The sequence below is a fragment of the Prionailurus bengalensis genome, chromosome E4 (genome assembly GCF_016509475.1).
Source record: "Prionailurus bengalensis isolate Pbe53 chromosome E4, Fcat_Pben_1.1_paternal_pri, whole genome shotgun sequence".
Classification (NCBI taxonomy): domain Eukaryota; kingdom Metazoa; phylum Chordata; class Mammalia; order Carnivora; family Felidae; genus Prionailurus; species Prionailurus bengalensis.
The window spans coordinates 10,231,100-10,254,080 of record NC_057360.1 but is presented as its reverse complement, the minus strand read 5'-3'; the positions used below and the strand labels follow the sequence as shown (position 1 = coordinate 10,254,080).

The 22,981-nt window shown below is 52.2% G+C and overlaps 1 protein-coding gene across 5 annotated transcripts in view; it reads right to left on the bottom strand.

The window, feature by feature from the left end:
• Positions 1-22,981, bottom strand: part of RCSD1 (RCSD domain containing 1) — a 75,375-nt gene that overhangs the window by 16,090 nt on the left and 36,304 nt on the right. For 3 of the 5 annotated variants that reach the window (XR_006295424.1, XM_043568685.1, XM_043568686.1), the window contains exons 2-4: positions 5,953-6,054; positions 4,785-4,874; positions 267-338 (exon numbers count right to left, since the gene is read on the bottom strand). Coding sequence is in view for 4 of the 5 variants with exons in the window: in XM_043568685.1 (XP_043424620.1) it covers positions 267-338; positions 4,785-4,874; positions 5,953-6,054 (264 nt within the window). In the remaining variant the exon portion in view is untranslated. The remainder of the gene's footprint in view (positions 1-266; positions 339-4,784; positions 4,875-5,952; positions 6,055-22,981) is intronic. The other 2 variants (XM_043568687.1, XM_043568688.1) reach the window with 1 other exon arrangement.

Here is a 22,981-nt window from a genome sequence, read left to right as displayed (position 1 = left end):
AATGTCTTTTTCCTGTAAGATTCTTGAGACATCCCATTATCTGCCAACCACCATGATCTGTTAACTTCATGAGCTCATGCTTGACATGATGTTTATTTTAGCTCTTTGCCCCTAGATAGGGCTCCTCATCCTTCACAGCTGGTTATCAGAGATCAACTCTTCAGGTGACAGATGGTGCTATCCCCAGGAGCCCCAGAGACGTGCACATGTTGCACAAGAGGTGGGGTGGCGTCAGAAGTAGCAATGGGTAACCACTGTGCACTTACCTGAAGCTTCTCAATCAGAGGCGAACTCTTCACCTTGATTTTAGGAGGGTGGCTTGCATTGGGCGGTGATTTCTACAGAGCAAATGGACCAAAACAACGGAATCAGTGAGGTGAAGGGAGGTGGGGTTCTGGCTGGAGCCCCAAAGGCCCAGGTGAAAGAAGAGGAGAAGTTGATTTTACCGCTTTCCCACTTAGCTTTCAGCAGCCCACCCACCTGATCAGGGCCTGGGCCTGGGTGGGCTCCCCACCACCCCTCCCTCGTCTCACAGGTATAAGACCACTTGAATCTATGAATCAGAGCAGGCTGGACAGACATCTGAAACACAGGTGGTCTCCTGTTCCAGAAAGGATGACTTCATGGTCATTATGAGACAACAGACTATGGCTGAGGGGATGAGATTTCACCTCCTGACCTTCAACAACATGAGCCAATGACGGGAGGGAATTCCAGAGAGAAAGGGCAAAATGACTATTTGTTCTGTTTGTACAAACAACAGAAGACACCACAGACTAAAGGTGAAAGCTTACAGAGGTTTAACTGAAATTTCTCCCTTGAACTAATGATATTTTGGAAAATCCAAACCACCAATAGTGTTATTTATAGATTATCATTTTCCAAAACATCGTTCATTTCGATTAAGCAGACATTTACCGAGTATCTACTACATTCCCAGCATTGTCTTGCCTGGTTATATGACGATGAACACGATATGGTCTCTGGCCTCTAGAAGCGATCAATGGCTGATACATACATATAAAACCATACATATGGAGGCACCCTGGTGACTCAGCTGGTTAAGTGTCCGACTTCAGCTCAGGTCATGATCTCATAGCTTGTGGGTTCGAGCCCCACATCGGGCTCTGTGCTGACAGCTCAGAGCCTGGAGCCTGCTTCAGATTCTGTGTCTTCCTCCCTCTCTGTCCCTTCCCCACTCATGCTCTGACTCTCTTGGTCTCTCAAAAATAAACGTTGAAAGAAATTTAGAAATAAAAACAAAACCATACGTCATGTTCTGCTAGTTGGAGATATGTTTGTGATGAATGTCGGTCAGGAACCTTGTCTGTATTTTATTATATCTAAAAATATGGACCCCTTCTTGTTTTGTCTAAAATCCCTGCAACTTGAGCCTGGTTCTACAGGTATATGAGGACACTGATGATGATGATGATGGTGAAGAAGATGGTGGTGACTTCCATGTTGTTTAGCAGAGGCCAAGGCACAAAAGGGATTTTTCTACAGTTTAGAGACCCCACATACATTACCTGCCCCAGCCCCCATGGACTCATTTAGCTGAATCACAAAAAGAAGAACACCAATCTCCTGGAAACATTCTGAGATACTTATTGAAACATTCTGAGATACTTATTGAGTGAGATGATTGTATTTTAGTGATGGAAGGAGGAAGATTTACTCAGTTCAACTCCTTGTGACCCTTTTAAGGCCCAACATTGAGGAAGAGGCACTGGAGTGGGACAGTTACCAGCTAGGACTCTGGCTCTGACAGGAGCCGGGCGGGTGCCCCGGCCTCAGCCTCCTCCACCAACACCCAGGCAGGTGGGTTAGAATAAATGACTCTCAGAACGCCTCCAGCTCGAAGGTGCCTCTGGCTCCATGAGTTTACACTGTCAGACATACTCCTAGAGCAGTTTTCAAGGTGCCTTGTGTTGGTGACAAGTACAAAGAGCTACCAGCCCCAAATCAGTTGACTTCTGTGCTCTATGGTGAAATTTCACATGAGTCACTATTTCTAAAGATACTGTTTAAGGAAGTGCAGCAACAATTTTGCTGACAAACTTTGCTTTTTGTAATACCAGAAACTCTTCTCTTCCTCAACTGACCACTATACGTATATACATGTATATATATACATACACATATGTGTATGTGTGTGTGCGTATATATACATATGTATATATATATATAATTTATTTATCGTTGAAAGACAGAGAGAGATAGAGCACCAGTGGGGGAGGGGCAGAGAGAGAAGGAGACACAGAATCCAAAGCAGGCTCCAGGCTCCGAGCTGTCAGCACAGAGCCTGACGTGGGGCTCGAACCCACAAACCGCAAGATCATGACCTGAGCCGAAGTCGGATGCTCAACTGACCAAGCCACCCAGGTGCCCCCATATATATACTTTTAAGTAGGCTTCACACCCAGCACGGAGCCCAACGTGGAGCCTGAATTCACGATCCCATGATCAAGACCTGAGCTGAGATCAAGAGTTGGATGCTTAACCAACTGAGCCATCCAGGCGCCCCCTGACCACTATCTTCTGAAGAGAGTGAAAATTCAATACACGCAGCCCCTTCGCTATAGGATAGTGCGGGGAACCTAGCTCATGCTCCCCAAGATCCTTATTGCTTGGAATTGAACAGCAAAGCAGGACTCCAAAATAGCTGCTAGTGCAGTTCCTAGGAATGGCAGCAGGTGGCAGCATTTCCTTTGCCATTTAACACGGGACTCCAGGCAGGTGGCTGGGCCTAAGACCACCGAAGGAGAAAAACCAGCCTCAAGCTCTATGTGTGTATATTCATATCTGCACATGATGTTCCTATAATGTCTAGAAATCATGAACCTGACTTTTCAGATGGGAGTGTTTTTCGGCCCTTCTCTGGCAGACACGGCAAGGTTTACGGCCATACTAAATACCCTTTTGGCTGGGTTCTCCAGAGAGGAGTAACTCCTGGTCACCCCATGGTCTCAGGCCTGAACAGGCATAGGGAGGGGGCGGGAATGAAGGGATGGAGAGACCCTTCCCTGCACTGTGCCTCGGGGACTGAGCGGCAGCCCGACTGCGGTCCTCCCTTCAGGCCCCCCTGAGGTTCCCCAAGGCCACGCCGTGGGAACGTAAAGTGGAGAACTGCAGGCCGCAGACTCCGTCCAGCCCAGCCACACAAAGCTGGTTGTTCTTTTTATTTCTGTGTGATTTTCAAGGTGACAAAAAGTCATCGATCCTGGAAGCGATGTCCTTCTTATGTGCAAGCAGCCGGTCACTCCAGGCAGGACTCTTTCCTCTAACATCCACTCTCCTACTCAGCCAGCCCTTGGCCCTTCTATGCTATTTAACCGCTGGGCGGTACCTCATGGGATGAGCCTGTAGGTTTATTTCTCCCAGAGCCGGGAAACTAACCTGACTCATTCTGCTTTTATTCCAGAGAATAAAACACCCCCAACTGGCCCCCATCATCTGTCTGGTTAGTGTTCCTGTCTTACTTCACAAATAAGGAAGAAGGCTCAGTGCAGTATGGTGGCTTCTCCAGGGCCAACTCTGGGTCATCAGGGGGTAGCCTCACAGGAGGCTCCTGATGGCCAAGGCCTCAGCCTGTTGCCCAGGGGCTGAAAGTCACAAGGAGAAGCTGACCCTTGGTAAAGAGAAGTTGTCGGTATGCATCTGGCCATAGCACGAGCTAATAACCCCATGATGCCACACAACCATCAAGTCAGTGCTTGAAGAAATGCCAACAGAAAAGGCTCAGTTTTTAAAAACCATGTTTCTCGGGGTTCCCATTCCAGAAGAAGGCTGCTGTTCGGTGTGTGGGGCAGCGATCTCTGAGCGTGGGGCTCTAGACGCCCCCACCCCACTGGATCAGGGGCAGCTGCGCGTTTCTGCTTTCTCTGGTGGGCTTTGGCCTGTAAGCCTTGGGTGGGAAAGGCTGCTCTCCTCGTGTTCGTTACATACGTGCTCAAAGTCACACGGGTATCTAGTGTCTATTGTCAGGCGGCTGGTCCTCAGAAAGGAAGGGGGAGGGAGGTAGTTGAAGCGGGATTTGTGAATTGAACCGTCTTTGGCTTGCTTGCTTTCTCTAGAGGCTGGCTTCCCAGGCTGGACGAGAGAACACGTGAGTTCATTTCTGCAGGAGTGTGACGGGAGCACAGTGAAAGTTCATGGGCTGCTGGGATGGGGGACGGAGAAGTCACTCCTACAGCTACAATTAGATAAATAAGGGTCGGTACATACGCAGTTTGGGAATCTACTGCCGGCTATGATCTGTGATGCCAGCACCTTCCTTGTGTTGGTAACATTGGCTATTTATATGTGAGGGCAATGAGGCTTCTGTGTGCTCTGATTTTCTTCCAATGATCCAGAACAATAGCCAGTCTTTGCAAGGATAGCACAGAACCACGGCATTCGCCCATGTGGCAATTCTGCCTTATGTAAGTGCTGCGTCTCTTTCCAGGTGTCTTTTCCACAAGGAATGTCATATAAACCGGACCTGGAGTAGAACATAATACTCTACAGCACATTCTCTTTGTTGAAATTCTCAGTCTTGAGAAATAGTGTTCCTGTCCTTGACAGACCCTGAAGGAGGCTCCGTTAGAGAGAGTAGGAAGGAACCTGGTCTCCAAAGTAAAGAATTCTGGAAGCAGTAAGAGGAGATGCATCCCCCAATCTGAAAGGGAGAAACCCCCTGCACAGGTTTCAAGGTCTGAATGTGTGCCTCCTGTGCCCCCTCCCGTCAGAAGGAGAAGGCAGACTCACAACCAGTGTCCCCTGAGCCCTGGAACGGCACTTACCTCCTCACCGTTCTGGCCCAGCTCTACCTTGGGGGGGAACAGGGGGAGGGAACAGGGCGGTTTCCTTCTTGTTGGCTTACAGGCTGGTGTCTGGAGGGAGAGGGACAGACAGACACACAGAAAGAAAAAGAGAGAGGTAATCAGGCAACAGGGAGGAAGAGGAGCAAGTGGAAGCTGGTTGAGGAATGTTCAGGGATGTCTGGAGGAGAAAAGATGTAGGAAGGCTTGCCTGCCACTAGCCATACACAGGAACTCTCTCCACCCATCCACCCCGCTGACTCCCAGGCTCCCGTCCCAGTCCTGCTGCTGCTGGAGCCTTACTTGACATTCGCTGGCCTGAAACAACGTCTCAAACCGGTATCTGCTTCTAGCCTCCAGGCGCTGCCAGTACCCTAGACCAACACTAGCTTCTTCACCCTTTATGACATTCCTACAATGTCTAGAAATCAAGGAGTGATTTTTCAGATGGCAAAACAAAAGCACAAAACACTGTACCTAAAAAAGCATGATAGCAACGCCTTTGTCCCAAGGGGCCACCCCCCAACTTTGGGGTGCCCTTCCTTCATGTTCTCCCAAGGAGCTCTTCAGACTGCGTGACTCCAGAAAATGTAGCCCAAATCTCCCCCTTTTACTCTGTCCTCTCCAGCAGGATACCTCTGGGGCCCACTGATCATTGGATCCCTGTCCTTCTGGATCCCTGGCTTCCTATCTGAATGCACGTTCCTGTAACTCTTCTCTTCCTCTTCAACTCTCAATTCAGAATCTGTCCCCCTCTTGCCTGGCTCCTGATTCCTGGACCCTGGGGCAGGGCTGAGGATGGGCATTTCTTTATTCTGAACCAGTCTAGGCCCGGCACAGCTGGGCGAGATCTAAGTCTCCCATAGTGGATGATCGAGATGGAAATGAATCCAGGCATCCATCTTTCCAGCTTTCTGCCCTTTGTCTCCTCGCTCCGGGCCACAGTGTAAGCCTCACTCTGGTGAGGAAAGATCCTGCACAGGCCAGCAGCATGGCCACATTCCTCACATTCAGAGGGACCCCTCTCTGGCTTCTCTTCCTAATTTGGTAATTACCAAGCCTCCTCCCTCCCTCTCCTCTGGGCCTGACCCAGACTTCCCCTTCCTCCAGCCCCCTTCCAGAAGAGGGGCTCGGAAGACGCCTGACTCACCTCCTTTGCAGCGGCTGCCTGCTCCCTAAACCGCCCAGCCAGCTGGGCCACCGAGGGGGGTGCCGAGTCATCCACGTTGGCACTGGTCTCTGCCGGTCTTTCCTGGCAAACCAAGGGAAAGCAAAAGTTAACCAGCAAATCTATCCTCAGCTCTTCTCAGTGTTGTTACTGGGTGCCACACACGGCCCTTGTTTTGTGACCGTAAGCAGAGAAGCTGTGACAATGAGGTATTTTAATAGCATCTTGCAATTGACCCCTGCATCCAAGGATTTTAAAAATCATCCAGTCGGGGTGCCTGGGTGGTTCAGTCGGTTGAGCGTCCGACTTCGGCTCAGGTCATGATCTCGCAGTTCGTGAGTTCGAGCCCCTCATCGGGCTCTGTGCTGACAGCTCGGAGCCTGGAGCCTGCTTCGGATTCTGTGTCTCCCTCTCTCTCTGCTCCTACTCGCATCCTGTCTCTGTCTCTCTCAAAAATAACTAAACATTAAAAAAACCTTTTTTAAATCATCCAGTCAACCACGTGTCGTGAATATTTAGGGTGTGCTCGGCCCTGGGTGTGGCTCTGGGTCCCGTCCCGAAGGGGAACCCAGGGGTCTGGGAAGCAGCGTAAGCCCTGTGCTCCTCATGCTGCAAAGACCTAGACTGAAAAGGGGCATGTGGAGAGATGACAGGAGTCGCCTTCCTTTGGTCAGAAGAGGCTTTCAGAAATGGGGCTGGCAAGACGCATTGGCAAGCAAGGCTTCAAGTGTATGAAACGGGGTAAGCCAATGCCCTTTATTCAACTTTTAGCATGTGTATATGTCTTGTCTTCCCTCCTTAACTGAATGCCTTGGACAAAGAAGCGTCCGGTACGTATTTGTTGAATTAATAAATAAATGACAGGAGAAGCAGGTAGGACGGCCAGAGCCCCTGGATTCAACCCCAGGGTGGCTCTGTCTCCCACTAGCTCAGTGACCTGGACGAACGCCTTTACCCTTCTGTGCCCTGACGGGGATAATAGTAGCACATCACTCGCAGGGTCTGCGGATTAAATGATTTACTATCTGTCTGAAGGGCTGGGACCAGGCCTGGCACACCCGTAAGCGCGTTGGAAGATTTGTTTAAATTCCTACAGCAACGGGGTCCTTCCAAGAGCCCCTGTGATGATTCAGGTCAGGTACTTGACACGGTGCGTTTCTGTCTCCCCAGAAACTCATCGCTTTCCCTCCTGTTCTTTTTGCTGGAGGAACCACCTGGGCGATGGGCTTCTCCACGTTGGCTACGAGCGTGCCTGTGCCCCTGTCCTGCCACCAACAAAGACCACTGCTTCCCTGCAGCCGTCCCTCCCTCCAGTGCCTCCAGGCTCCCCCAGGAGGCCAAGACGCACGCACCCCAGACACCGTTCACCCCCACGTGCCACTTGTCACCGCGACACGACACACTCGGTGAGTCAGCGAGTGCTGTAAAGGGCCGCCTCGCTTCTGCCGCCTCGCATGCGGCCCCCATAGTAATTTTTTAAACGTCCCTTCTCGAGACATGAGGCTTCTGTGTTTTGTGACCCCGTTGACGGCATTTCTCACACGGCTGCAAACGCGCCCTACCTTTTCCCCTCCTCACGGGTGGCCTGAGACTGGGAGGATCTGAGCGGCAGCTGGCCCAAAAAGTCCACGTCGCCACGGGGCGCATACTTTCCAAACACAAGGCATGCTCCCCCCACTTCCGGCTCCCCACGACACCCAAACACACACACATGCACGCATGCGTGCGCCAAAAGCCCGTACATACGCACGCACGCATGCGCGCGCCAATACGCATGCGTGCCCACGGGGCGCATGCACTGCACATGCGCGCGCGCGCATGCGCACTTCTTAGGCCCTCCTTTTTTCTGCCTGGGTGTGTTTCCATAGGGGTGTCGCAGTAAATGTGTCTGGTTGTGCCAGACGCTGCCGGCTTGGGGCAGGGCAAACCCGGAGCCCACCAAGGAAAGGTGCAGTTAAGTAGATGGGGCAGAACTCTGTGAGGCAGGCTTTGTTCAGAGACGGGCAAGAACTGCTGGGACCCCGGCCCTTCAGATCTGAGAACAGGCTGTTCGGGAGGAAAGACCAGTCCGTCCGTCTTTACTGTTTCCGTCTGTGATTCAAGGTCAACCCCATTCCAGTCTAAACACCCGATGCTGACTTCGCATAAAGATGTGAAAGGATTCACCTCTATTCAAGATGCCAGGTTCTCCGTAATGCTGGGGAAAAGCGGGGGAATCTGATGCCCCCTCCGGGAGGGGCCCGCTGGGCAGAGGCACACGACTCACACCTGTCTGCCTTCCACGCTTGCCACGATAGGGGTTGTCAGAGGGGAACGGCTCATCCTTTGGGAACAACGGAGAGGCTTCGGGCACAGTGTGATTACTTGGGCCGCTCTTGGCAAAGACGCCAGGCCGATCAGTTTGTCCATCTGTCTAACTTCCTGCCCACGTAACAGATCAGTCTCTCTGTCCGTTGCTATTTATTGCTCGGGGTCCTGCTGACAACGGTACTTTACCTCAGCTTCGAAGGCACCCAATCACTGGTGTGCAGGAAGATACATTCCAGATAAAAATAGAGCTGTACAGGAATCAAAAACTCCTCCCTAACTTCCCTGTCTGGAAACTGGGCTTGGCCAGGGGCTCAGAAGTGAGAGATCTATGAGGCTTCTGGAAGCATTTAGGGCTTAAAAGCTGGGTTGAAGGAAAGATTTTAATACCCCCGAGTTTGTTTTCCTGGAGCCCAATGAATGACTTTTCTTTAGAACGTCTAAGGACTCCAGAGCTGGTTGAAACTGTTACATCCACTCACCACCAGCCCCTCGTCAGATTCTTTTTTTTTTTTTTTAAATATTAGATATAATTTATTGTCAATTTGGTTTCCATACAACACCCAGTGCTCATCCCAACAGGTGCCCTCCTCAATGCCCAGCACAGTCTCTTATTCTCAGTTGTAGAAGACTGCCTTCTCCTAGCTAGCCCACTGAAGCCCAGAAAGGGCGAGTAACTTAGCCAGAGTCACACAGGAGGAAGCCAAACAATAATCCATGAAACCTTTTACTCCAACACCCGATAACCCAGCAAAGGATATTAGTTAAGTAGTGTAATTTGTGAAGGTGTTTTGAAAACTAAAGTGCTATACAAAGAGTGAAATTATTATTAGCCACTGGGTTGCACAGATACAATGGAAGAAGCATGGCCTTGGAGGTGGACAGAAGCCAGTGGCCCAGCCGTTCTGAGGTCCTGCCTGGATTTCTGCCTTGCGACTCTGGCAGGTACAACTACTGACCTCCTCCAGGGGTCCAATGGCACACCACCTCAGGTCCAGGTTAGTGAGCAACTTCACTAGCTTTGTGTCTTGGCGCTGGGGCTGGTTTGGTAAGGCCATGCTCTCGCCTGGACTGAGAAGGACTTCCATGCCCTTGCCTCGTCTCAGACTTGCCTGGGACCCCTCAGCCTCCCCGGGATTAAGTGTTCTTTCTCTGTCCCTAAGATGTCCACAAAGGATTTAACACAGAGCCTGGAACATAGAAAGTCTTGTTGAAGGGTGCTGTCTTTCTCCTCCCCACATCCAACCCAGCCTGCAGTCTCAGGGCCTGGGTACCTGTTCCCAGGGTCACTGACACACTCTGGACCGTGTCGGTCACGGGACCACCCCGGCCTGCATCCACACTGAGTCTTAACCGCTGCTTAGACCTCAGCTCATCCTTTCTTCTTGGGCCAATCTCTAGGTCTTAAATCTGTTTCCTGGACTCCTGTCCTTTTGTGTCTTGCTTTAGATGACACTCATTTCCTCGGACTGTCGGTCTTCATTCCATTTTCCTGGGCCCAGATCTTGCTTACCCAGCCCTCCCTGCTACCATTCCAGCCCGGCGCTGCCAGCCAGCTTGGAAACCACTTCTGTGGTTCCTGTCTGACTTTGCCTAGGCCAGAAAAAAAAAAAACCAACCACCTCTGGTGTTTACTTTCCATTTCTATGGGACTTTCTTCTGAGAACTGAGGAGCCCCTGTGTCTGGACGGCATGGAACTTCCCCCAAGCTGTTGCCATGTTGAGTAAATACGATTTGCATGCTGCCTACGATCCACATAGTGGGACCTTTGTGTACAGGTCCGAATTGGGCTCTGCCCACCTCCCTGGCTCTGCCCCTGTTTCTCCATCCTCCACCTTGGCCCAAGGTCTAAGTATCTGACAGTGTCTGGGCCTTGGATTAGGGAAACAAGGCACCAAGGGAGGCCTCTTCATCTGTAGCTTGGGAGGAGAAGCAATGAGGGGGCTCTGCCCGGGGGCTGAGGAACCCCTGCTCTTGGCTAAACGGAAGGTTCTCTTGCTCACCAGAAACAGGCCAGACACCCAGAGCCTTGAAAATATAAGGTGTGCTTGCTTCTTTGCACTTCTAGATCTACAGGGGATCTTAACCCGGTCATTTAACGGATCTGCACTCTTCCAACAGGACCATCCTTAAACCATCACTTCAAAGGGATCAACAGACAAGTCTCTCTGGGATGCCACAGTGGTTCCAGAGTCTTCCTTTACACGCTTACCTTATATCCCTGACACTTCAGTTCACCCCAGTGTCCAGCCATTACCATCCTTGGATGATGCAAACGGCACTGGACCGGGAACCAGATGGGCCCATTTGACCCACCTACATACTTAGGACACCTGCTATGTGGGAAGCACTGTCCTTAAGAGCACTTGACACATTTCCTGTAACGCTCACAACACCGCTGCCAGAAGGAAAAACTGCCCAGAGTTGCTATTCAAGTTAGGAAGGGCCAGCCCCACAGTTATCTAGATTCCAAAGCTCTAGCTCTTTCCGGACCAACATGCTAGATAGCTCTAGACCTTTACTGGAAGGGTTATCTTATTCAGTCATTAATATCTTAGTCTGCCATCAATCAATATTTGCTGTTCTAGGCCCTGGGATATAATAGCAAACAAGGCAGGGTTCTTGCCCTCATGGGGTTGCTATTCCAGTGAGGGAAGCAAACGATGAACATACACACAGATAAATAAGGTAGCTTGTTAAATGCTAAGGAAGAGAGAAAATAGGGCACTTTATCTGTGGGGGGTGTGGGAAGGCATTTATGAGGGAAGACATCATCCGAGTTAAATCCCAGCTGAGGAAAGGGTGGGGGGGAAAACTCTCCTGAGCAGAAAGCACAGACAGAAACGAAGGCTGAGGGCCAGAGCGAAAAGCGTGGCAGGGACATGTTGGATACGTGAGACGAGGGAGGTAAGGGCGACAGACAGCCTGGGGCCTGCCATGTGGGAAGCAATCTGTATCTTATTCTGAGGGAATGGAACGCCATTTGGAGGGTTTCAAGGACGGGTGTGACCTGGGTCACACATAAGAGGCTGTCTGTGGAGGACGGATGAGAAGTCGAAGTGGAGACCAGGAGGAAGGTTCTGGCAGTGGTCCAGGTAATGGTGGCGTGGCCAGACTTGCAGCAGGCAGGGGGTGCGAAAGGGCGCGCTGGGAGTAGGACAATGAAGAATTATTGATGCACCGGGTCTAGGACGCAAGGGACGAGAGTGGCCAAGGACGACTCCCGGAAGTCTGATCTGGACAACGGGACTCAGGGGTATTGTTTCCTGGGTTGGGGACGGCTTGTTGGGGAAAGAAATGTGACTGAGGGTAGATGGGGGATGAACAGGTCTTGCTTGCTCATGAAAGTCTGGACTGTCTGTAGATCCCCAAGCGGAGACAACGATGCAGGGAGCCGAATGGACACCCACATCTGGAGCTCAGAGGAGGCATCCAGGCTGGAAACAAAACTCATTAGACATGGTATTCGCAGTCACAGGACTAGATGAACTCCTAGGATATACAGAACAGGGGAAGGAAGAGGTCCACAGACGGAACTCTGGGCCACCTGCTTATCGGCGCTGAGCTGGCTTCGCTCACAAAGGTGGGGACACTGCTCCTGGGGCTGCAAGGCCAGCCCTGCAGACACTTCCCTGCAGACTGCAGACGGGAGGAGCGGGCGCCGGAAGGTTTCTGTGGCTTAGGTGACAGAAGGTAAGGAATCCTGGAATGTCACGGCCAGAAAAAGCCTCATGCCCTCCACCCATGCTGCTGGCTCCCTTATTCCTCATTTCTTGAGCATCTGTAGATGCCACAGGACGCGCTGGGATAACGGTGGCCCTGACAGAGGAAACAGCCTGTTTTGGAGGAGGTGGGAGCGGAGGGGAAGTGAAGGAGAACAGCAACATGATGAGGCAGGAGAATGGGAGCGGATGTGAACGCTGATCAGATGTTTCACACAAGGGGCGCCTGGGAGGCTCGGGGGTAAACATCCGACTTCGGCTCGGGTCATGATCTCACGTGAGTTCGAGCCCCACGGCGGGCCCTGTGCTCTCAGCTCAGAGCCTGGAGCCTGCTTTGGATTCTTTGTCTCCCTCCCTCTCTCTCTCTCTCTCTCTCTGCCCCTCCCCCTCCCCCTCTGCCCCTCTCAAAAATAAACATTGTTATTATTTTTTAAACCCAACAAATATTTCGTATAAGTCTAAAAAAGTCCCCAGTATCCCCTCCCTACCCACTTATAGGCTTTAAGGATCTGAAAATAGCAGGTGCTTGGCCTCTGAGAATCTCTCCCAGGGAAAACCCAGGTAAAGTACTGTGCTTGCAAGGAAGGGCAGGCCCCTGACCCGAGGAGTGTGTCCCTCCTGAGGACCTTCAGGGCTTCCCATTTCCTCCCAGGATGTGGTGCTGTGGCCCAGCAGCATAGACAGAGTTCAGCAGCCCTCGATGGGCAGGACACCGTGCCGACTGCTCTCGTGGTTTCGGAATCAGTGTAGCCCACAGCCCCAGGTGCCTGGTGGCTCATCCAGGCGGGCTTAGTGGCAGTGGTGCAGGCAGGGCTAGGGTCTAGGTGCGTCCCAGGTAACAGCAGGGACAACAGAGAAGAGGGACAGAGATGCTCGTTCTAGTGCCATTATAGAGACGGGACCTTAAAAAATGTAATTTGGGAGATACGGTATGTTAAATTTCTTTATAAAGACCCGTTAACTATTGGACAAGCATAAGGAAAACATTTCTTTTGAGTCTGATGCGGTTGGCAATGCACAAGGACAATTTGATAGCAGTGGAAAGAGCAACTAATTCAGAGTCAGACCTGGGTTCTAGTCTTGGCTCTGACATATGTTGGATGCGGGCCTTTCTGACCCTGAGTTTCCTCATTTGTAAACAGAGTTGCTAACACCCGTCAGCCTTTGCTCCAACCCAGTGTGCAACACGTGCCCTGTCTTCCGGAGGCTGCACTGTCGTTTTCTCATACACACCAGCAAGTGGCTGATAGCCCCAGAGTCCCCACGAGATTCAGAAGTAGCCTGGTCTATTCCAGGAAGCGTGCACAGCTGACTATGTTATCGTGCTGTCTGTGGGGCAGCAGAGCACACAGCTCAGGCTTTGAGCCAGACTGCCGGGGTTCAAATCCTGGCTCTGCGTTCACTAGTTCTGTGGCCTCGGACAAGCTACCTTAAGCTTTTGTGTGCCTCAGCTTCTTTTCGTGCCTCAGTTTCTATCTGTAAAATAGGGGGATGATGAGGGTAGCACCTATGATACATGGTCACTGGAGGGAGTTGATGAGTTCATGCATGTAAAATGCTTCGAATGGGGCACGGAATGAAGTACGCGTTCCCGAACTGTTAGCTATTACTGAACGCTGGCTGTGGGGCTAGCGGCTCCCCTAAATAGGCCAAGGGATGTCCAGGGTCTCGTCGAATCTACTCTTGCCCTTCCATTCCCTCTGGGTCACGGAAGCCTCAGGGGGAGCCCCAGCTGGCTAACATGGGCTCCCGCTGCTTCCTGCCATCCTCAGCTCAAGGGTGGGCTGTCTTATCACCTAGGCAGCCTCCTAACACTCCATCACTGGCTGTTCAAACCATCGCTGAGCAACTGGCATGCACAGGAACGCGCGATTAAAAACAGTAAGCGAAACTAAGCTTAATAGGATGGCTTTTAGGGTCATGACGTAGGTCCCAGCTGTCCAAAGCCCTGTCAAATCAAAGCAGCTGGATCAGACTATCAGATGAACGCTGAAGACGTGCCACTTGCTCCGTGAAGGAAGCCGGTCACCAAAGACCACGTGTTGCGTGACTCCGCTTATACAGAAAGTCCAGAGGAAGCGAATCTTTGGAGACAAGAGAGTAGATTCCTAGTGGTGGCAGTTACTGTGTCGTAGATTGCTACAGAGAGCAGTGGTTGCTGAGGGCTGGAGGGGAGGGGTAGACAAGGAGGGGGGGTGCGTGCCAAGGGGCCTCTTCTTTGGGAGGTGATGAAAATGTTACAAAATCGACCGTGGTGATTGTTGCACGACTCTGTGAACACACTAAAAACCGTGGAATTTCACCCTTTAAATGGGTGAATCGTGTGACACGTAAATTCGCTCTCAATAAAGCCTGTTGGTTTGGGAGTGGGAGAGACCAATGGAGAGAAAGCAGCTCTGTTTCCACGCTCCTGACTTCCCTTCCTTCATGGTCGGCCTCCTCTACCCACAGGCTCGGGCTTTCCCAGGCTCCCAGCATGCCTTACGGCTGCAGACCTATCTAAGGAGTCTCTCCCAACTTGCTGCTGGAGGGGCTGATTATGCAGTCAGGTACCTTATAGGTTTGTAAGGACGACGGAATGAGTTTGAAGCCAAACACCCAGCAAAGAGCCTGACACTTAGGGGGCACTCAGTCCACGGTCACTCATTTATTTATCCACTCCGTGAATATTTATTGAACATCTATCATGTGCCCAACACTGCCTCAGTGTGGGGATATAAAGACGAAAGCTCGTGGTCCTGGCGCTCAAGGAGCTTCTCGTCCAGCTGAAAAACAGAATAAGAAAACTACCATAATGCAGAAAGACCGCGGCCACAATTGGGAAACGTGTGTCACTGTGATAGAAGCTCAGGACTTAAGGGGACTTAAGCCACGTGGGTGACTCAGGGAAAGCTTCGCCGAGGAAGTGATGCTTAAGCAGTCTGGAAGGCTGGGAGGGACGGAGGGACGGGGGGACGGGGAGGGGTGGAGAGGGAAGAGGCCTCGTCAGGCACAGGGGACCCACTGGCAGGTGCAAAGTGTCAAAGCGTGGAAGACTACTATGTCTTGGGGAGACTTTAATTGGTTCAACGTGGGCTAAGCAGAAGGGGGGATAGAAAAGAGGTAGAGAAACAGAAAGCTGTGGCTTGCCCAGGGTTGGGGCGTCTCCACAATTTAATTCAGGCCCTAGCGTTTCCCTGTTAGCTGTATTGACCCTGGGCAAATCTTGATTTCTCTGAGTCTCGGTTTCATCTCCTGTACAATCAGGGTGATAATCCCCGTCTCGCTGTGCTGGGATGAGGAGGATAGGAGATGATGGCCACCAGAGCCAACACTTACTCCGAGCCTCCTCTGTGCTAGGCTCGTACCTCGGCACATGGGACGTGAACGATGCCAGCCGCGGTACTGAGGCTGCGCTACGGGATGTGGACTTTCTTCCCGGGGCTGGGGTGAGCTAATAAAACATTCTCACGGGGAGCTGCCGGATTTGCTGTTTAGAAGCGTCCCTCTGGAAGCAGGTGGTACAACAACATGTATTTCCATCCCTTCTGGTCCTTGGGCAGCTGCCGCTCTGTGAAGGCGGTGCTGGTGGAAAGGGAAGTGTGTTTCCGTCCCCCTCGCCGCCTCCTTCGCATTTCCTCCTTCTGGTGTGATTATAGCTCGTTACCACCTAACACGGGGAGCTCTCAGAGGCCTGCTGGTTAGGGACACCAGGTAGGTCCCGAGCATGATCTCGGATCGGTCCCTTTCTTGTGCCCCTTGAGCTCCTGAAGCCTCGGCCTCCTCGTCTGTGCAGGGAGAATAACACCCGCCTCACCTTCCTCGCGGGAGAGTCGTGAGGCTCGGAGGACTCAAGGAGGAGAGGAAGCGGAGATGGCCAGGATGGGTACTGTCTGCACCCCAGAGTCTATGGGCTGCTGGGGAACAGAGATGGTTAAAACGTATCTAACGTGTGATGGATCTGCATGGTAGGCAGAAATGGGCCCCAAAGACGCCCACATCCCAATCCCTGGAACGTGTGGCTATGGTAGGCTCCGTGGCCAAGGGGAATGAAGGGAGCAGGTGGAATGAAGGTTGCCGACCGGCTGCCCTTAACATAGGGAGACTGTCCTGAATTAGCTGGGTGGTCCCAATGCAGTGACGAGCGTTCCTAGATGTGGCAGAGCCGGGTGAAAGGGGGCTGCTAGCCGGAGTGAGGCTGTAAGGAGGGCGTAACCCACCACCCCTGGCCCTGAAGACGAGGAGGGCGACAGCTGAGCCGGGCAGGCAGCCTCAGAGCTGGAAAAGGAGGGGGTTTCTCCCCTAGAGCCTCCGGAAGTGACCCAAAAGAGACCCATTCCGGACTCGTGAGCGCCAGAACCGCAAAGCAACAGACTTGAATTGTTGAAGCCACGAACTTTGTTACGCTGGCCGTGGGAAAAGAGCGCGAGCCGGCAAGTTCTTGCTGAGCACCCGCTGGCCGTGTGTCTGGGCTGCGGGATCACAGTGCTGAAAACGACACACCTGCTCTCCCTGGAACCCACGTTTGCGGGGGAGGGACCGGCAGTGAACAAATGAACGAGTGAATGTATCGTATGTGAGTGGTGCTAATGCTCTGAAGGGTTAGCCTGAAAAGGGGGCGCTGGGCACTGCTTCTGGGGTGTGATCACAGGAGACCCCACCCCCCAGAGGAGGAGGGGGATGAGGGGCAGGGGGAGGAAGAAGAGGAGGAGGGGGAGGAAAGAGGAGGGAGGAGATGACTCTCAGTTGAGGACGCTGTGAACTGAGGACACCATCCCTCTGAGCTGGGACCCGGTTCTAAGGGCCACGCAAAGTCACGGGAGGGTTTTAAGCAAAACCATTGGATTCACTTCTGTGATCCCTGTGGCTGAGAAATGGCTGGGGACAGGAGCCCAGTTTGGAAGCTGCTGCCATTGTCACAAAAGGTGAACAATGAGCATGTTGACAAGCCACTGCTGCCCACGGGGCCTCTGGCCAGGTCTGGATCTGCCAGGGCAGCCAGGAGGTGCGTTCGGGGAGGCTGAGTGCGGGGAACAGTGGCAGGGCAGGAAGGGGGCCGAGATCCTGACAAATGTTGAGGGACAGTGGCTGGGGGCAGTGGCCAGGATGAAAGCGAGTCTGGTGACAGGGGGCCCAAGGGTCTTGAAGGTCGGGAGTCTGCAATCTCGGATGTACAGCTGTTAGATGTCTAGCGTTATCTGGCCCCTCCTGCAATCTGCACCTTGAGTAAAGGCTATTAGTGCAAGCAGCAGCCTTGTATTTTTTGCTTGCTTCCTTCCTTCCTTTCTTCCTTTCTCACCTTTATTCATCTTTGAGAGACACAGAGAGACAGCACGTGAGGGAGGGAGGGGCAGAGGGAGGAGCAGAGAGAGAGGGAGACACAGAATCCGAAGCAGGCTCCGGGCTCTGAGCTGTCAGCACACAGCCCAATGCGGGGCTCGAACTCACGAACCATGAGATCGTGACCTGAGCCGAAGTCGGACACCTAACCCACTGAGCCACCCAGGCGCCCCTATTGTGCTTTCTTGAGGGGTGAGAATCCCAAGCGTCTACGGCCCACCTTTCGTGGGTAAAGGAATAGCGTCAGGCCGCAGAGTTTGTGGGTTCACCGGCTCAGAAGATGTAAACGAGCCCTTACCACACGGCAGGCCCTCGGCCAGACTCTAGGGGTTTGTGGGTGAGCGGGCCGATGGGGCGCTTAGGGCTGCCGCCCTTGCAGGAGAGTGAGGACCAGGACTCCGCAGGGGCAGAGACCAGGGCTCAGAGGAGACCGTGAGCAACACGTCCATCCGGGATTCAGTGGCTGTCTTAAGGATGGCTTTACAGCTGTAGGGCTGGAGCCAGCATTCTGCCGACCTCAGGAGCCTGCCAGATGAGGGAGTCTTCCCAGACTGGCAAGGGACAGGACTCAAAAGCACTTTGGGAGAAAGGATTCCCACCCAGGATGGGTGCCTGTCCAGGTGGTGCGGGGAGGAGTCAGGATCCTGCCCACGTCTCTGGCAGACAGGGGCTCCCTTTCCAGAGAGGGGAGCCTGGGGAGAAGAGCTGGGTGGTGAGAGGCAGGGCCAGCCCCAGGAGCGGAGGGCTCTCAGGAGGGTCAGGGGTCAGCCCCCGCACCCCCCCCCCCCGGCCCCAAGTGCCTGCCGGGGATTTCTGGAGTCTGCACCCTCGGTTTGAAACCTGGCTCCTGCTACAAGGTGAGCTGGGGTGCAGAGGAGTGGCGGCCCCCCCCAGCCTTGCCTGTCGGGCGGCCTCTGAACAGCTCGGCTTCTTGTTTTTGTTTATAATTTGTAGGCCAAAAGGGAGTGTTTAAAAGAACTGACTCCGCATAGCCGGCAGGGCTGATCTGGTGGGTCTTCCCCCACCGAGGCCGACAAATCAACCTACGATCCGTGGCTCTCCAGTGAGTTCAGAAGGGCCCTGTCTCACACTGCTTAGTGCCGTAACAAGGCCCGTTTCACTGAGAGCCCCTCAAGTCTGAGGTGCGGGGTGGGGCCCGGGGAGCCACGCCCGGGGGTCATAGCCGCAACCCCCTGGGGGCCCCGCATGAGAACCTAATTAGGAGCCATTCCTGCTTCCGGGGTGAGCGTGGCAGCGAGCATGTGTCCTGGGGTCCGGGACATTTGTCCTTCAGGCCGCAGCAGAAAGCCGAGACATGCCTTCTAAGATTAGAACGAGTCACCCAAGGACCCGGGCCTGCCTCCCGGTCAGCTGCAGCCTCTCCTGTTACAGCAGCTCCCCTGCCCTCCCCTCCTCCCTCCACGTCTGGGGCTGGACTTTTAGCAGGGAGCCCCTGGGGACAGCTCTGCAGGTTGGGTCACCGCAGGCAGGGCGCACGGCCGGGCCCTCCGCTCCCTCCCTGCTCCCTCCTGTGGTTTTACCACATCTTGGCCTCGTTCATTCATTCATTCATTCATTCATCCGTCCATCCATTCTTCCTGTCCCTCCAGGCCCCGGGCCAGGACAGAACAATAAACTAGTTCTTCCATAACGGAAGCTACAGTCTAGTGAGGGAGCCATGAGTTCCACGGTCATTGTTATTCTTACCCCAGTTGATTGTTCACCAGGGAGGAGAACGATACCCGGGGAAAGGACAGGGAGAGCAAGTGACAAGGGGACCGGACCCGACGATCGTGTTTAAACTGAGCTCTGAAAACTAAGCAGAAGGGATGCGAGTGAGATGCGGTGGGGAGGGGAGGGGGGTGGCCAAGAGCATTCCAAGGAGCGCTGACGCAAAGGCCAAGAAGCGAGAACAGGTGTTTGCGGTAATGAAAGGAGGCTGGAACTCGGAGAGCTTATCAAATACCCACAGTTTTGCAAGACTGTCTCCTTCTGCTGTAACCTCCGAGCACAGGGACCATGTCTGATTCATGTCCCCATCCCCTAGCCCATTGCCTGGCCCACGTTAAGTGCTCGAGAAATGCCAGTAAATGAATGAATGAAGAAACGAATGACGCCACGGTACTAGCCAACAGCACTGGGCTGACATTGTGAAAGCTTGATAAATATAGATCAGGACCTTGGAGTGAAAATGGAAACAAAGTGTCAGCCAGGGTTGGCTCTGGGCATACCAGAGCTGAATATTTTCATTAAGGCTCATTGACTCATCCAAGGTCACTGCAATCATAACTGGAGGGCAAGGAATGAGATCTTCCTTGGCCAGTCGAATACTTAGCAGTCTGACCCTCCAACCTCTGCTTGGAGCTGGGCAATCCGTTATAATTTCATATTCCCATCCCTGGCATCTGTCGTCTCCAGTTTTAACAACCCAATCTATCCTCAAACATGACCTATCTAAAACATCCTTAAAATCTGTCCATTTTTTATCTAGAGCAGTTGAATCTTTGTGCTCGCCTGTCGATATTTTCGGACGCGTTTCACCAAGGAGCAGACTGAGGCAAAGGGAGGCACGGGTCCCCTGCCAAAGTAGAATGGCGTCTGCCCCAATGGATCTGAGGCCCACAGCTCTGCCCTGACCTCTGCCACCGTCCTCCACACCTTTGGGCCAAGGCCGCTCTCGGCAGGAGTCTGTGATCCCCGATGCATCCTAGAGGCCCCATACACGGGACAGGCTCCACCTGCCCTGGAACCCTACCCAGCTGGGAGGGGCCGGAGGTCTTGAAACTCTTTTTTTTTTTTTTTTTTTAATTTTTTTTTTTAACGTTTATTTATTTTTGAGACAGAGAGAGACAGAGCATGAATGGGGGAGGGGCAGAGAGAGAGGGAGACACAGAATCGGAAGCAGGCTCCAGGCTCTGAGCCATCAGCCCAGAGCCTGACGCGGGGCTCGAACTCACGGACCGTGAGATCGTGACCTGAGCTGAAGTCGGACGCTCAACCGACTGAGCCACCCAGGCGCCCCTTGAAGCTCTTATTTAATGATCTTTCCCATCTCCTCTTGCCACATCCTTCAAAGAAGAGAAAAGAAAACCACCTGCCTGAGTTTAGTTGCTTCACTTGAAAGGTCTATTGGGTTTTATAGAACAAAACTGCTGGCTTCCTTGGCCTGAAAAGGGGAGACAGGAAGGGTGGGGAGTTTGGCCTTCAGCCTGCAGAGGCTGGTCGATGGCCACACCTCCCTTTCTCCTCTACCCTCCCTTGGGGCCCAGTGGGAGCGGTCCCTCCAGGTGCTGCTTGACAGCATTCCAGGGCAGCAGCCCCTTGTGAGTGCAGACCTGCGTGCAGTGACTGCAGGGCCACTGGGTCCCCGTTGTACCCAACGTTGTCAACACTCGGAGTGATTTATCCGCACCCACTGCCATCACTGCAACGTCTCTCTTTAGAAACTCGTTTTGAATTAATAACAGCAATAATAAGGCAGCTAACGTGCCGCGTGTTTACCATGCCGGGTGCTGTGTTAAGATTGTCTCCTTCAAGTCTCACAACATCCCTGGGACACGGGTTTCGTAGTCACCTCCAATTTGCGGATGGGAAAACAGACAGCTCCAGAACTGGCTCAGTACTGCACAACTACCTATGACGGGCCTGCCATCCACATGCACACGGTCTACAGAAGCCCGTGTCCTAACCACAGCACCACGCCGCCTCCAGCAGAAAAGCATTGGTGAGTTCACATTTTGAGATTAAAAAGTACTGCTGAATTAAGTAATAATAAGACAAACGACCCAATTAAAAAAAAAATGGGCAAAGGTTTTGAACAGACACTTCACCAGAAAAGATATATGAGCAGCTAATAAGCACATTAGTGATTAAGTAAATGCAAATTAAAACTGCAAAGAGACACGACCACACGCGCACAAGATGGCTCAGATGCACCAAACCGACACGACCACATGTCGGTGAGGCTGCAGAGCAACCGGAACGCTCTTCCCATTGGTGGGAACGATACATGGGAACCGGAAATCTCTTCCCATTGGTGGGAATGCTACACGGAAACTGGAGCGCTCTTCCCATTGGTGGGAACGCTACACGGAAACTGGAACGCTCTTCCCATTGGTGGAAACGCTACATGGAAAGTGGAAATCTCTTACCATTGGTGGAAACGCTACACGGAAACTGGAACACCCTTCCCATTGGTGGGAACGCTACACGGAAATTGGAGCGCTCTTCCCATTGGTGGGAACGCTACAGAAACTGGAAATCTCTTACCATTGGTGGAAACGCTACACAGACAACGGAACGCTCCTCCCATTGGTGGGAACGCTAAGTGGATAGCCACTCAGAAAAATATTTTAGCAGCTTCCCATCAAGTTACACACACACTAACCTAAGAGCAGTGAAAACATATTTCCACATAAAAACTCGTATGTAAATATTTAGAGCAGTTTTATTATTAATAGCCCAGATCTAGAAACAACCCAAATGTCCATCAACTGGTGAGGGGGTAAAGAAAAATACTGAGTGATACTTGTATTATAGAATACTACTTAGCAAAAAAGGAATAAACCAGAGCTACGCACAACAACATGGGTGAATCCTGAAAGCATTATGCCAAATGAAAGAAGTCAGGCACAAAACACTACCAGTATGATTCCATTTACATAATATTTTTAAAAGGCAAAAGCTATAATGACAGCAGATCGCTGATTGCCCGGGACCGAGCGTAGGGACGGGGGACTGACTGCAAAGGTACAAGGGAACTTTCGAAGTGAAGGAAATGTTCTATCCCTCGGCTGCGATTTATACCTTATGGTGGGGAGTACATGCACGTACATAGTTGTCAACACTCATCAATTTGTACATTTAAAATAGGTGAATTTTACTGTGTACAGATTTTACCTTAAGAATGTGATAAACATTTAAAGCATTAAAAAAAAAAAGTACTCATCAAATTAAAACGTTTTTAAAGGTTGAGGTTGCACTTTGTCTGCACTTGCCCCGGGGCTAGGGACCCCAGCCTGGTCCCAGGATGCCAGCCCCGTGGGCCCAATGGCGTTGGCAAGATGGCACCACGGTTGCAGGAGGTTGGCAGCCCCTGGAAGCCTCTAGGAGCGGGCCACACCCAGCCATTCCCGTCCAACCCGGGGCGGCTGCCAGTACTCATGAAGCAAGAATGGTGAAGCAAGTACAGAATTTGAAGCCTGAAAAGGCCCGGTTTTTCACCATTCACGGGTGGTGGAATCTCAGGCAACTGCCTGGTTTGCTCAGAGTCTCATCGGTAAAATGTGGCTAATAACAGCCCCTATGGCGTCACGTGGACGCTAAGAGTTAGTGTTTGATTAGACGGTTTGGGTTCAAATCCACATCCTGCCTCTTACTAGATCTATGATCTTAGGCAAGACTCTTAACTTTGCTGAGTCTCAGTTTCCCTGCTTGTAAAATAAGGCTTTTTAAAAAAAAATTTTTTTTTAACGTTTTTATTTATTTTTGAGACAGAGAGAGACAGAGCATGAGCGGGGGAGGGTCAGAGAGAGAGAGGGAGACACAGAATCCGAAACAGGCTCCAGGCTCTGAGCTGTCAGCACAGAGCCCGACGTGGGGCTCGAACTCACGGACCGTGAGATCATGACCTGAGCCGAAGTCGGCCGCTTAACCGACTGAG